Genomic DNA, 14,277 nt, shown 5'->3' with positions numbered 1-14,277 from the left:
AAGTAAACCCAAAGAGGGATAAGCTGATCTGAGCTAATCTACAGGTTTTCTTCTTATCCTTCAACTCCTATGCTTTTTCAGTTGCTGAACTCAACAACTCCATGAAGGGTTATTAATATAAACAAGGATGCTATTTACTTTTTACTCTCAATGATAAAAATATTCAAAAAAAATTCTGTAGGTAGTGCAAACATCTTTCTTTCTGATATAATTTGCTCCATTTCTGACTTACCAAATCCTTGTCTAAAGCACCCGGCACAGATTTGCTTCTAATGCTGACAGTATCCTCTACTTCTGAAAATGACTCACTCAGGTCTAACTCAGACCGACTTCTGTCTGTAGAAACAGAAAGAAAGGCAAAGCTTTTGAAAGTAAGACATATTATCTCAAAAGATTTGAAGAAGAATCTATTCTCCTTCCATATCATGAAAACAAATGTTACGATAGTGGTTGCTTACTATTTGCATTAATGTACTTCAGCTAATAATTTTGGGATATCACTCTGGACCGGCTCTATTAGAAATGCTTGATGTGTGGTCCAGTGTATTGAAAGCTGGGCCTAGAAATGGGAGGTCCTTGATTCAAATCCAACCTCAGAAACTTCCCAGCTGTTTGACCCTGGGCAAATCACTAAATCCCCATTGCTTAGCCTTTACCACCCTTCTGCCTTGGAACCAATGTACATTATTGATTCTAAGATGGAAGATGAGGGTTTAAAAGAATGCTCTGATGCATTCAACTCTCTTCATTTCTCAATGATTAAAATACTATGGTATTTTAGAATATAAGATAGAGTGCCAGGCCTGGAGTCAGAAGTGTTTGGGTTCAAATCTGACATCAGATGCTTCCAGGGTCATACAAACTCTGAGCAAGTCACTTAGCCCCAATTGCCTAGCCTTTGTCACTCTTTTGTCTTAGAACTGATACTAAGACAGAAAGTAAGAGTTAAAAAAATGCCATGGAGATACAAATGTCAGCTTTGAGTAGTTCAGCAGGGATAACTATCATTCTACAGGCTCTTTCTTTAAAAATTTCTCATGGGTGGGAAACATGACTATATTCAACAACTATTTATTAAGCATCTTGTTAGGTAAAAAACACTGTACTGCGCATGGGTGCAGAGACAAAGATAATTTAGATGATATCTCTGATGAATATTTTTGCATTTTGACAGAAAAGGCAAATGTTAAATTTCTACATTAATACTTTATACAAAAGGCAACAACTGCAGAGGACCCAGAAAAATGTTCTCTTTCTCTCCTTCCAGATTCAATTTCTTTTAAAGAATGAAAATCCAAGATAAATTTGTCTAATTCTGTTAATTTCCTAAAAGGGTTCTGTCTCATTTAATTAAAAAAGGTGGTCACTAATGTGAAGGTCTGAAATGAACTTCCTATAAACCTAACTGGCCAGATATACATGTTTTGTTTTGAAATGGCATGATGCAAAGAACTGGGAATCAAAGGGATGTCCATCAGTTGGGGAATGACTGAACAAGTTGTGGTATATGCTTATAATGGAAAAAAATACTATTGTGCCATAAGAAATGACAAACAAGATGAACATAAAAAGACCTGGAAAGACTTCTATGAAATGCTGCAAAGTTGAAATGAGCTTTATGAGGTTATTGTATACAGTAACAACAATAATTTAGAAGGATCAACTCTGAATGACTTAACAACCATATATTATTAACAAGGCAAGTATTGAGGACAACTTGTAAGGGACTCATGATGAAAAAAGGTTATCTCTTACCATAGAATGGGCACATGGAGTCCAAATACAAATTGGAACTTACCATTCTTTATTTCCTCCATGAGATTTTTGTTTACTGTAAGCAATATATGTCTTCTTTCACAACATGATGAACTTGGAAATAGGTATTATAATATATGTACAATCTATGATATCTAAGATATCTATATCTAAGATATGCCCCTATATCATATTTTCTACCTTTTGGGGGGAGGGAGAAGAGGTATGGAGGGAGAGAAAAAAACATGGATATCATGTTTTTTATGTTTATCATGTTTATCAGAGAAAAAAAACAAAATATCAGAAAACAAATATTAATAAATTGTTTTGACATGTAATCTGGGAAAAAATAACATTCATAAAAAAGAAAAGAAAATGTATGACACTGATGTCCTCTGTACTACTGTTTGCTATTTCCTATTTTGTTTATTGCACTTCCAAGGCTTTACTACATGGCTCCATGGAATAGGAATTATATTATAATGGGAATTATAATTTAAAGGGACAATGACAGACTACTCTGACTTGTAAGGAAAGGTTTAGGACTTTTTTGTCCTTTTTTGGCCTACCGCCCCCTTTCCAGAAAAAAATATTACTTAGCACCCTCTGTCACATATGATCACCACCCCCTTACAGTTATTCACCGCCCCCAAATGCACCTGTGGCCATCACTGCACCCCTGGGTCTCGCTGCAGCACCCACCAGGGGGCGGTGGTGCCCACTTTGGGAATCACTGGTTTAGGACATTCCTGGAGGACCAAAGGGCTAATTGTGAAGTTTGGAGGAGTTACAAATTTGGAGGGCTGCCATGATACAAAGGCATCTGGGGAAAGTGAGATGCCCATACCCATATAGGCATCTTCTTCTTCAGTTTTGTTTTACCCTTACCTTCCATCTTAGAATTGATACTGAGTATTGATTTCAAGGCAGAAAAGCCATAAGGGTTAGGCAATTGGGGTTAAGTGATTTGCCTAGGGTCACATAGTGAGGAAGTATCAAAGCCCAGATCTAAACCCAGGATCTCCTGTCTCCAGTCTTGGCTCTCAATCCCCTGAGCCACCTAGCTAGCCACACACAGGCATCTTCTAATACCAATTTAGAAACTAGAGTGTGGGTATTGCATAGGGTTAGATCCAGCTGGAGTGGTCTCCACTTAGGAAATAAATTATGATGGGTGTGGATAGAATAGGCTGAAGCTACTGACAGTCATCATCCCTGGATATCAGTGAGGACAGTGAAGGTTTAACTTCCTTTTCACTTTTCCCAAGAGTCCCTGGCTAGAAAGTATTTAAATAATTTCTCTTTTTCAATAAGCTGTTTCTAATTCTTGATTGTCTTATATAAACCACAATTGGTCTTATGTGATCTGTGACTCATGCCAATTAATTAATTATGCATAGAGAGATTAAAATAGAGGAAGGCAATGAGTAACTAGAAACAAAGGGAACTAAACAATAAAAAGTGGTTTGCAAAAATAGCTAGGTTTCATTCTGACTTTAGTGGAGGGTAGGAAGCTCAGTACTATAATTGTGAAAGACTCTTTAGGCTTTGATCTTTTATTAATAACTTTTATAAACTCCTATATGGCAGAGGCAGCTGGAGCACGTGACTGAAGACTATTTACTCCAAAGCTATAGAGTCCTGAATTAGCAATATAGAGGTGCTGAAATTTTGAAAGGTGAGGTTTAGAGGAAAGAGTTTCTATTTTTTATTTTGATTTCTAATTAGCAATCTTGCTACTACTGGAACATAAGGTAGCTGAAAAATCCCTAAAGGATGCAGGAATTAGTGTCCACTTTAATTTAGGGCAACTAATTTGAAGTATGAGATAGCCTCCCTACCAATATCTCTTTTAAAAACTAGGAGATAAAGTGAATTTGTTTTTCTACAAAACTTCCTTAAAAATTACTATTCAAAACAACTGCTTGAACACATGGGCTGATGGGGATATTATTGGGGATGTAGACACTAATTGATAACTCTAGTCCAACTATCAATAATATGGAATTAGGTCTTGATCAATGATACATGTAAAACCCAGTGGAACTGTACATTGGCTAAGGGGGGTTAGGGAGGTTTGGGGGAGAGGGAAAGAACATGAAATCTGTAACTAGGAGAACATATTTAAAATAAAAATTAAAAAATAACTATTCACCTAAGGCATGTAATTAATTAATTTATTCATTCAGCAAACATTTATTGAGCACTAAAACATGCTAGACACTGGGAGAGAGCCAAAGATCCATAAGATGTATTTCCATCAAGGAGTCTGACTACTGTGTGTATGAGAGATATAATGAATATATAAATATAATAATAAAAAATTATAAGTATATAGGTTAACACAGTGTTACAAAGCAGACGAGGAAGCGATTGCTAACTCTTTTTGGCTGATGAGGTAGTACTTCTAGACCTAAGGAATTTCTGACTAACACGTCAAATGGAAACCAAATGGAAACCTTGGACATCCTGTGTGGGATGTTGCACTTATGTTGTTAAGGCATTCTTATCTAATCAATCATAAAATGGTTGCTGGATAGACTTAGAAAAGCACCCATGAATTGTAATGAGGCTTATACATACCAAATTCATTCTCTTCCCTTACCTATTATAGCTTCAAAGAGTGGGGTAGTTGGGAGTATAACTTTTCTTCCTAGTTGCAATAAACTTAATATTTAAAGGCACATGGGAGCTATATATTACTATATGAAAAATGCTCAAAATCATTATTTATTAGAGAAATGCAAATAAAACAACTCTGAAATCATCTCATACAGCAAATTGGTAAAATGATAAAATGGCAAAATGACAAATGTTGGAGGAGATGGGAAAAACAGGGTCACTAGTAAACTGTTGGTGGAATTGTGAACCGATTCAACCATTTTAGAGAACAATCTGGAATTTTGCCCAAAGAATTATTAAATGACATATACGTTTTGACCCAGCAATACCACTATTAGGTTTATTTCCTAAGGTGATCAGGAAAAAAGGAAAAGAACCTACATGCTCTAAAATATTTATAGCAACTCTCTTTGTGGTGGCAAAGAACTGGAAATTGAAAAGGATGTCTATCATCTGGGGAATGGCTAACAAGTTGTTGGAATACTACCATGCCTAAGAAATGACTGAACAGGTTAATAAAAACAACAACAACAACAACAACAACAACAACATGGGAAGATCTACATGAAGTTATCAAGAATGAAAAAAAAGCAGAACCAAGAGAACATTATATAAAGCAACCAGAAATATTGTTTGAAGAATGACTTATATATGTCCACCTCCAGGGATAGAACTGATAAATAGAAATAAGTGAGACAGTTATATATATATATAATATATAATATATATTATATATATATATATATACTCGTTGTTGTTGTTGTTGTCAGTTGTTGCCTTTTCTAATGGGAGAGAGGAATGAGAAAGGGAGGGAGTTACCTGGGTATTGCATTTTAACAAATAAAAAACATCTAAATAAAAAAAAGTCATATGGGAAGAATGGTGGAGTATTGAGGGAGCCTCAATTCCATGGGGCTCACCCAAACCTGCCCAGGCATATGTGGTATGAGTCCTGCTTGCCCTTACCATGCTGAGCATGTAGAAAAGTTCTGGGTTTCTAAAGAAGGGAGAAGGCATAAGCTGTGGAAGGAGGAGTCATTATATGTGTTCTCTAAAGGTNATATATATTTTGTTGTTGTTGTTGTTGTTGTTGTTGTTGTTGTTGTCAGTTGTTGCCTTTTCTAATGGGAGAGAGGAATGAGAAAGGGAGGGAGTTACCTGGGTATTGCATTTTAACAAATAAAAAACATCTAAATAAAAAAAAAGTCATATGGGAAGAATGGTGGAGTATTGAGGGAGCCTCAATTCCATGGGGCTCACCCAAACCTGCACAGGCATATGTGGTATGAATCCTGCTTGCCCTTACCATGCTGAGCATGTAGAAAAGTTCTGGGTTTCTAAGGAAGGGAGAAGGCACAAGTTGTGGAAGGAGGAGTCATTATATGTGTTCTCTAAAGGTTAATACAGCCTAAAGTCTATGCAAAGACCAATTTTAAGTTTTTATAGTCTAGATTATGATCATTCAAAAATGGTAACTCACATTTAGGAAGGAAGGAAACAAGCATTTATTAAGTAATTAGTATTGTCAGACAATGTGCTAAGTGTTTTGCAGATCCTTTGTCATTTGAACCAGGTAACAACTCTGGGAGGGAGGTGCTATTATTATTCTCATTTTCCAGTTGAGGAAACTGAGGTAAAGACTAAGTGACTTGCCCAGAGTCACATAAGCAAGTAAGTGGCTGAGGGAGATTTGAACTCATATCTCCCTGACTCTAGGTTCAGTACTTTACCTACTATACCAATGAATCGCCTCATAACTTGGGATTAAATGTAATGTTGACTCATTTCATGTTCTGTTTTTATGGAAACAATTGAATGAATAACCTTCATTAGGTAGGTTATGACTGAACTGGCTTTTAAGGTATGACTGTGAGCCAAGAGGTATAATGTGACCTTGATATGAAGTGTACCATGATTCCAGCAGGTAACTTGATCCTTTAAGTTAACTTCTTTTAATAATTAAATAATTATAATAGTTAAAAATAATGCTTTCTATCTTTGGAGCACCTTTGGTAAGTGTTTAAAATAAGTGCAAGTTAAGTGTGCTTTTGGAAGGTAGGTGGAAAAGTGATGGCAGAATGCCATAAGATGGCACACTATATGAAAACAAAAATTACAGGCTTGCCAGAGGTACTTCTTTCTTGGTCTTTCTTCTGTACAACAAGGAAATAAATGCTGGGGGAGTTACATACAATATTTCCTTTAAAAAAAAACACCTTTCTTTTTAAACCCATACCTTTTGTCTTTGAATCAATATTTAATTTCAGTTCCAAGGCAGTAGAGCTATAAGGGCTAAGCAATTGGGCTTAAGTGACTCGCCCAGGGTCACACAGCTAAGAAGTGGCAAAGGCTAGATTTGAACCCAGGTCCTCCTGACTTGAGGCTAGACACTCTTTCAGTTGTGCTCCCGGGCTGCTCCAACACAATGTCTTTCTGAGAAGATTAAAATTGATTATATAATATTTTCTTATTGATCCTATTTACAAATAATTTAGTTTGTCCTGTATTGCTTTTGTCCTGTAACTGCTTAAGTCATGGTTCTTTGTTTCTGAACTTAATTCAAAATTCATTTGGCCCATAATGAGTTAAGTTTAGAAAGCCAGCTCTCCTGCCTCAGGGAATTTTACTAACCTTGAGGACTTGTGAGAAAGAGAGAACCTGATATCTTCAGCTACTAAGCAATCCTTCAAGGATATCTGGTTTGCTGTCCAAAAGACTGGATTGCTATCTCACACTTGGTCTCCACTAAAAAGCACTTCTTATTCTTATGAGAGAAGGAGCTGGGGCAGGGGGAGGGGAACATTGCTAGCCCCAATTACCACATTTCCAACCAATCACATTGTTCTTTCACCTCAGCTCTGTAACCTATCATTTTGCACTCAATCCCATTGTGTCATCTGCCCTTCTCTGTGCTTTGTACTGTATTCCCCTACAACCTACAAAAGGGAAGGATTTGTTTGGAGTCTTTGGCATATATGGAGGTAAGCCACTGACCCATTTATTGATAGGTATCATGCCCCTGCTAATAAATGCTATTTTATGTGGAGATCTGCCTCAGTTTGCCCTTTTGTTAAAATTCTACTGTAACATTTCCTAGAAAAAGTAAATGACATAAGAAAAAGAATGTGATTCATTCTCAGTTTATGCATCTAGTTCCCCCTTTTTTTTAAAGTAATAATTTCTTAGGCAGAATATATTACAATCATGATGTGCACTAAGAGCCTTTTATCTTAAAGCAAATTATTTGTGTTCTCAAAGTTCTTAGAGGTATGATCTCAAATTTTACAAATGGGCAGGATTAAAGGGCAACAAATGAAGGACTGGGAATGAGAAGTTCAAATCTACCCTTTATCATTTTGTGCCTCATTTTCTTTATCTGTAAAAAGTAAGATTGGTTAAGATCTTTTCCAGCTTTAAATCCCATGAACTGAGAGTCCTACCAGATGCCATACAGCAGGCAGAAGAAAGTCTGGTTAGTTCAGAATGTAAGCTTCTCACAGGGCCTGTTTCTTTGGATCATTGTATCACTGTCATTTAGCATGTTGTTTAGTATAAAACAGACATTTAAATACTTGATGTTTAGTTGATTAAAGTGGTAAGAATATGATGTAGATTTGATCCCTATATATGTGGAGGTGTCATCTTGAGGATGTTCCCTGTCCATAGATGGTAATCACAACCACGGTCATCCATATGGATAATGAAAATTGGCCATGAGAGAAGTAAACTTAAAAAAGTGCTTTGCATCACTGTGTTAGAGCAGAATTCCATTAGGGCAAAGCCCACCACTAGGTACAGGTAAAATAACTCAATCTCTATGTGAGCTCTGTCTCCTCTGAAGTTCACAATTATTTCATGCTTCTCTGGTTATACTTTCATTTTTTGTTGAGTACTATAATTATGTATACAACTCATATCTCCTACTAGATTGTCAGTGGGAGGACTCAAACCTAGATCCTCCTTATTTCCAGACCAGTGTTCTTATTATGTCACAATGCCTCTTTTCTTAATTAGAGCCACTAATTTTTGTATAGGGATTTAGAGTTTATAGAGGTTGCAAATATTATAACATTAATTTTAGAAATAAGGAAATGAATTTACCCCAAGTCAGACAACTAATCAGAGAATGAACCAAGACTCACATCCATGTCTTCCTGATTTTAAGCTCACTAGCCAATCCTGACTTTCTGAGGGCAGGAACTATGATTTCTTTTTAAATTTTGTTCATAATAGGGTCTTGAATTCAGTAAATGCTTGATAAACTGTTAATTAATCCTTCCTTCATCCAGCCACTTGTAAGGGGAAAGAAGAAAAGGAGCAGCAGCAGGCTTCAGGTGAATTTTTGTTTAATCATGGAAATTTTCTTTAAAATTTTTATTTATTTAATTAACTAATTTAGAATATTTTTCCATGGTTACATGATTCATTTTCTTCCCCTACCCTCCTCTCTCCCCACTCTCGTAGCCAATGAGCAATTCCTTTGGGTTTTACATGTATCATTTATCAAAACCTATTTCCATATTATCAATATTTGCAACAGAGTGATAATTTAAAGTCAACATCCCCAATCATATCCCCATCAAACCATGTGATCAATCATATGTTTTTCTTCTGTGTTTCTGCTCCCAAACTTCTTTCTCTGGATGTGGATAGCATTCTTTCTCATAAGTTCAGGAGAATTTTTAAAAGTAGTAGAGACAATCATAATCTCAGACAATAGGTAATTTTATTAAAGAAAATGACAACAATGTAAAAGCATACTAAAACTTTTTGGATATAGTGAGGGAAAATGTTTAAACACTTTCATCAGTAAAGAGGGAAAGAGTAGATTGATGAATTGAATATGTAATTATTAAAATAATGTAGAATCCAACAAAAAACTTTAACTAAACATAGATGTAGAAGTCCTAGAAATCAAAGAAGAGCAAAATGGGAAAAAACCTGTTGAATTGACAAAATGTGGAGATTTTTGGAGAAATATGAATAAAATAGATAAACTATTAGATATCAAATAAAAAAGAGAGCAATGCCAAATTTTCAAAATAAAAATGAAAAAGATAAACTTACAATTAATTAAAAGGAAACAAAGGATATTAGAAATAATTTTGCCTAATGATATGCCACCAAAAATCACTTAAATGAAATGAATTCAATCAAATATTCAAATATTTGTCTATCAGAGGATATGTAGTTGGATTACATCTTTCCCTATTTTTGCAAACCATTTTTGTAAAACTAGAGTTAATTGTTTTTTGAATATTTGATTGAATTCCCTTTATAAATCCATCTGGCCCCAAGTTGTTGTTTCCCCCACTTTTTATGTGTTCCCTTATGTCCTGACATTTTCATTTACTCAGTTGGGTTTAATTAAATTCTTTATTTCTTCTGATAACAAGGGCATTTAATATTTTGGTAAACATTCATCAATCTTATTTGATTACATAAAATTGAAAAGGTTTGGAACAACAGCACCAACAACAAAATAATGCATTTAAAATGAGAAGGGAAATAGTTATCTGGGGGAAAATCTTTGCAACAAGTTTCTCTGATAAAATTTCTATGTGTAAGATATAAAAAGACGTGTTTCAAATTCATAAAAATGAGAGTCATTCTCCAATAAATAAACAGGTGATTTTCAGGAGAAGAAATCTCAGCTATCCACAGCCATATGAAAAAAAATGCTCAAAACCACCAATAATAAATAAAATGCAAATTAAAATAACTGTGGTCCTACCTTATGCCTATCAGACTGGCAAAGATAATGAAAGAAGAATATTGCTTTTGTTGGATAGGTTTTGAAGGACAGAAATACTAATGTTCTATTAGTGGAGCTATGAATTGGCCTAACATTTTGGAAAGTAATTTTGAAATGTAACCATAAATTCATTAAATAGCATGAATCTATTGATCTTATGATACAACTACTAGGCATATAACTCAGAGAGATAAAGAAAGAGAGAAATAACTCAATCAAATCAAGAAGTAATTACTTATAAAGCATTTCCTACTTGCCAGGTACCATACTAAATACTAGATAAAGAAATACAAAGAGAAATCCAGGCCCTGTCTAATGACCAGAGACAACACATAAAAGGAAGCTGAAAAATGAGGTGAGGTTGGAAGGGTTAGAAGTTAACTGGCACTGACATAGAACTAATAAGGACTAGAGCCTGGGGGTGAATGGAGATAAGGCTAGTCTGAGTGCTGTAGTAAAGAATTAGAAATAAAGTGGATATCCATCAATTGGGACATAGCTCAACAAATTACATATGAAATAATAAGACATGAATTTATATGATCACATATTTTACATATAGATATCATACATTAGGTCATAGATCATCTATCATATATATGTATCTATATGAATTACATGGGAATGTAATGGTACATTATTATATGAGGCATGAGGAAAGGGACAGATCTAGAGAAACCTGCAAAGACCTTTATGAATTACTGAAGAGCTGAGCAAAATGAGTCAAGCTAGGAGTTTTGTATAATAATGTAAAAGAAAAATTCATTTGAAAGACTTGAGAAGTCAAATCAATGCAATGATCAATCATGTCTCCAGGAGAGTGATGATGAAGCATGCCGCCCACCTATTGTTAGAGAGGTTATAGACTGATGCACAGAATAAAATATTTTCAGACATGGCCAATGAAAAAAATTGTTTTGCTTGACTATATCTTTTGGTTACAAGGTTAAGCTTTTATTTGGGTGAAGAGGGATGGAGTAGTTAGTGTTGCCTCCAGCTCCCCTTCTCCCACAAAAAGAGCATCAAAGAAACATTTAAAAATACACAAAATAGAGTAGAAGGAAGTTCAGAGATGGTCACAGGCAAGTAGGATAAGGGTGGTATTTCTATTTTAAAACCAAGCTTTATGTACCAGATTTCAGGTTTTCACACACAACATTCTTTTTTTCCCTCTTCTCTGAATGTGGAAATGTTTCTGCTGTTGATAAAGTATATGAACTTGTTTGCAATAATTTTTTATAACCAATTTGTACACTGACTATTGCTGTTATTCAGTTGTTTCAGTCATATCTGACTCTTGGCAAAGATAGTGGAAGGGTTTGTGCCATTTCTTTCTCCAGCTCATTTTACAGATGAGGAAATTGAGATAAATAAGAGTTAAGTAACTTGCCTAGGGTCACAGAGCTAGCAAATATCTAAGGTTACATTTGAACTCAAGTCCTCCTGATTCCAAGCCCAATGGTACTCTATCCACTATGCCCTCAAGAGTCTATTCACCTTATAAAACATGATACATTAAAAAAATGAAGATTTGAGCATTTAGCAAAACTTACCTGAAGACAGAGAGACCCCAGAGACAGCTATAGAAGGAGTTCCTGAAGCCCTTCTCTGATGCCTCTTTGTTAAGCTTTCAGGGATACTTTCACTGACAGTCACAGCCATGACATTTTCTAAACCATGATCCTATCAAAGGCATTTAAAAAAGGGTGGAATGTTAAAAAGTAATTAGAAGTGACATTTTGACTCAAATCATGATGAAGTTCTTTAGAGACAATTAAGTAAACCAAATTTTACAAGATTTAGCTATCATACTAAAGCAATGTTATATTTGACCCTGATTTGGTAAACTCCAACAGCTTTTTATTACCTCTAGGATCAAGTACAAAATCATCTGGCATTCAAAGACTTTTAAAACCCAGTTTTCTTCTCCCAACTTTCTTTCTCACACTTTAACTCCTCCCCCCTTTCATGTATTTTTTTGACCTGGCAATACTAGTCTCCTCACTTTCTCAAACAAGATACTCCATCTCTGGGCTCCTGGGATTTTTATCTGGTTGTCCCTCATGTCTAAAATGCACTTCCTCCTTAGCTCTGCCTATTGGCTTCCCTGGCTTCCTTTAAGTCTCAGCTAAGATCTCACCTTTTATAAGAAGTCTTTCCCCCACTTCCCCTGATGCTAGTAGTTTCTTCTCTAATGATAATCTTCCATTTATTCTGTATATAGCTTGTTGGTTCTTTTGCCAATCTAGTACCAGGCTGTTTATATGATATCTAATTTCACCTCCAGCCCCTTAGACTGTGAAGTCCTTGAAGGCAAGAACTTGTCTTTTGTCATTCTTTGTATCCCCAGCTCTTAGCATGGTGTCTGGCTCTTAATACTTGTTTGGGGAAAATTCAAACATAATAATCTCTCCAAATTCCCTTTCTTCATAATTTAAATCAGATTTCATCTCCTAAGGATCCTCAGCTCTAGATTATCTACATCAATACCAGTGTAAGGACAATTGAAAAATAATTTTGTTTGGTTTTGAAATGCAGAGAGACATCCCTCCCCCATCTCCCCTAGCCTGATCCCTAAACTTCTGCTGCTTTCTGACAAATAGCAGAGGACCCAGGGGAAAGTGAATAGGTGATGAAGAGGAATAAATCCTTAGAAATACAGGAAGAAGAATCTCACTTAAATGGAGATTATGAAAAACAACCCAAAACCTGATTACATCAACAATTATGCCCAGCTAGTGTAGCAGCATAACCTGCTACTTAGTGGCCCTACTCACTCTGCTGCTAGCTGAGCTCATACTGCGAGTACTTGGGGCTGGTGACCTCTGCATCCGAGGCATGGTGCCATTGCTCTGGTTTTTCAGGCTCCCAAGAGTAGCCTCCTGTTCACTGATGTCTGGTGAGGCATTTCCCCTGGAAAAAAATGGTAAGAAAAGTCCACTTTTTATATAGAAGAGGAACAGCCATAATAGCACACATAAACAACTCTGAAATAGAGTTGATCCCATACTAAGAACCCATTAGCCACTATTGAAATGAATGAGTATTTCTCTAAAGACAACAAAGATTCTCCAGATGCCATTATTTGCCCATAGTGCTACAGGGATCAAATATAATCCATTATCATTTCAAAGAGAACAACCTAATAATTTACTCAAAGTAACACACACACACACAAACACACAAAGGATGATGAATCCTTACTGTCTCAGTTATGACACCTAATTGGATGGACTGTCTATTGGATCAGCTTAAGAATACACATATCTTAGATCTGGGATCCATGGATCCCCAAGAAGTTCATAGCTAGATTTCAGAGAGCCCATAAACTTGGATGGGAAAATCTTTATTCCAAAATTATTATTGTAATAATGTGTTTGATTTTAAACATGCAAAAACATTATTCCAAGAAAGGGCCCATGGTCTTCATCAGACTGCTGAGGGGATCCACAACACAAAAAGAAAGTAAAGAACTTTTGTTCCAGATAGATACTTCAAAAAGACAATGAGTTGGACCTTGGATTGAATACAAAGAAAGAGCAAAACTGTGAAGTATCTTCAACACCTCCAGACTTTCCTCTAACAAAGAAATCCATTATCTTAGCTCTAGAATTAAAGAATGTGAGAACTGAAAGGGACCTAAGTAGTAATTTAAGATTATTATTATTATTATTAACAACAGTAATACAATGCATAATTAAATTGTATCATAGCGTTTTTTTGTTGTCAATTGAGCTTCACTTGCATCTAAACTGGTCAAAAGGACAAAATACACATATATAAAGAGTTTGTTGTAGAGTTACATTCAACTCGACAGGGATATAGATTAGAAAGAGGAAGAGGGGAGGGGGCAGCTGGGTAGCTCAGTGGATTGAGAGCCAGGCCTAGAGAAAGAAGGTCCTAAATTCAAATCTGGCCTCAGACACTTCCCAGCTGTGTGACCCTGGGCAAGTCACTTGACCCCCATTGCCTACCCTTACCACTCTTCTGCCTTGGAGCCAATACACAGTATTGACACCAATACGGAAGTTAAGGGTTAAAAAAAAAAGAAAGTAAGAGGAAGAGGGGAAAAATAGATTCAGGGAGGGATTAGACATAAGCAAAGCAAATTCTAATCTTGAAGAGATAATTGTGAAGATTAAAAA

At 35.7% G+C, this 14,277-nt stretch overlaps 1 protein-coding gene across 1 annotated transcript in view; it reads right to left on the bottom strand.

Annotated features, from left to right (window-relative positions):
* The window catches only part of SYTL5 (synaptotagmin like 5), a 126,668-nt gene that overhangs the window by 36,972 nt on the left and 75,419 nt on the right, over positions 1–14,277 (bottom strand). Inside the window, exons 5-7 of the mRNA XM_044669218.1 lie at positions 12,910–13,045; positions 11,686–11,815; positions 233–336 (exon numbers count right to left, since the gene is read on the bottom strand). Of these exons, the coding sequence (XP_044525153.1) occupies positions 233–336; positions 11,686–11,815; positions 12,910–13,045 (370 nt within the window). The remainder of the gene's footprint in view (positions 1–232; positions 337–11,685; positions 11,816–12,909; positions 13,046–14,277) is intronic.

This window comes from Gracilinanus agilis, chromosome 3, assembly GCF_016433145.1.
Source record: "Gracilinanus agilis isolate LMUSP501 chromosome 3, AgileGrace, whole genome shotgun sequence".
NCBI lineage: Eukaryota > Metazoa > Chordata > Mammalia > Didelphimorphia > Didelphidae > Gracilinanus > Gracilinanus agilis.
This window is presented reverse-complemented; position numbering and strand designations above follow the sequence as displayed.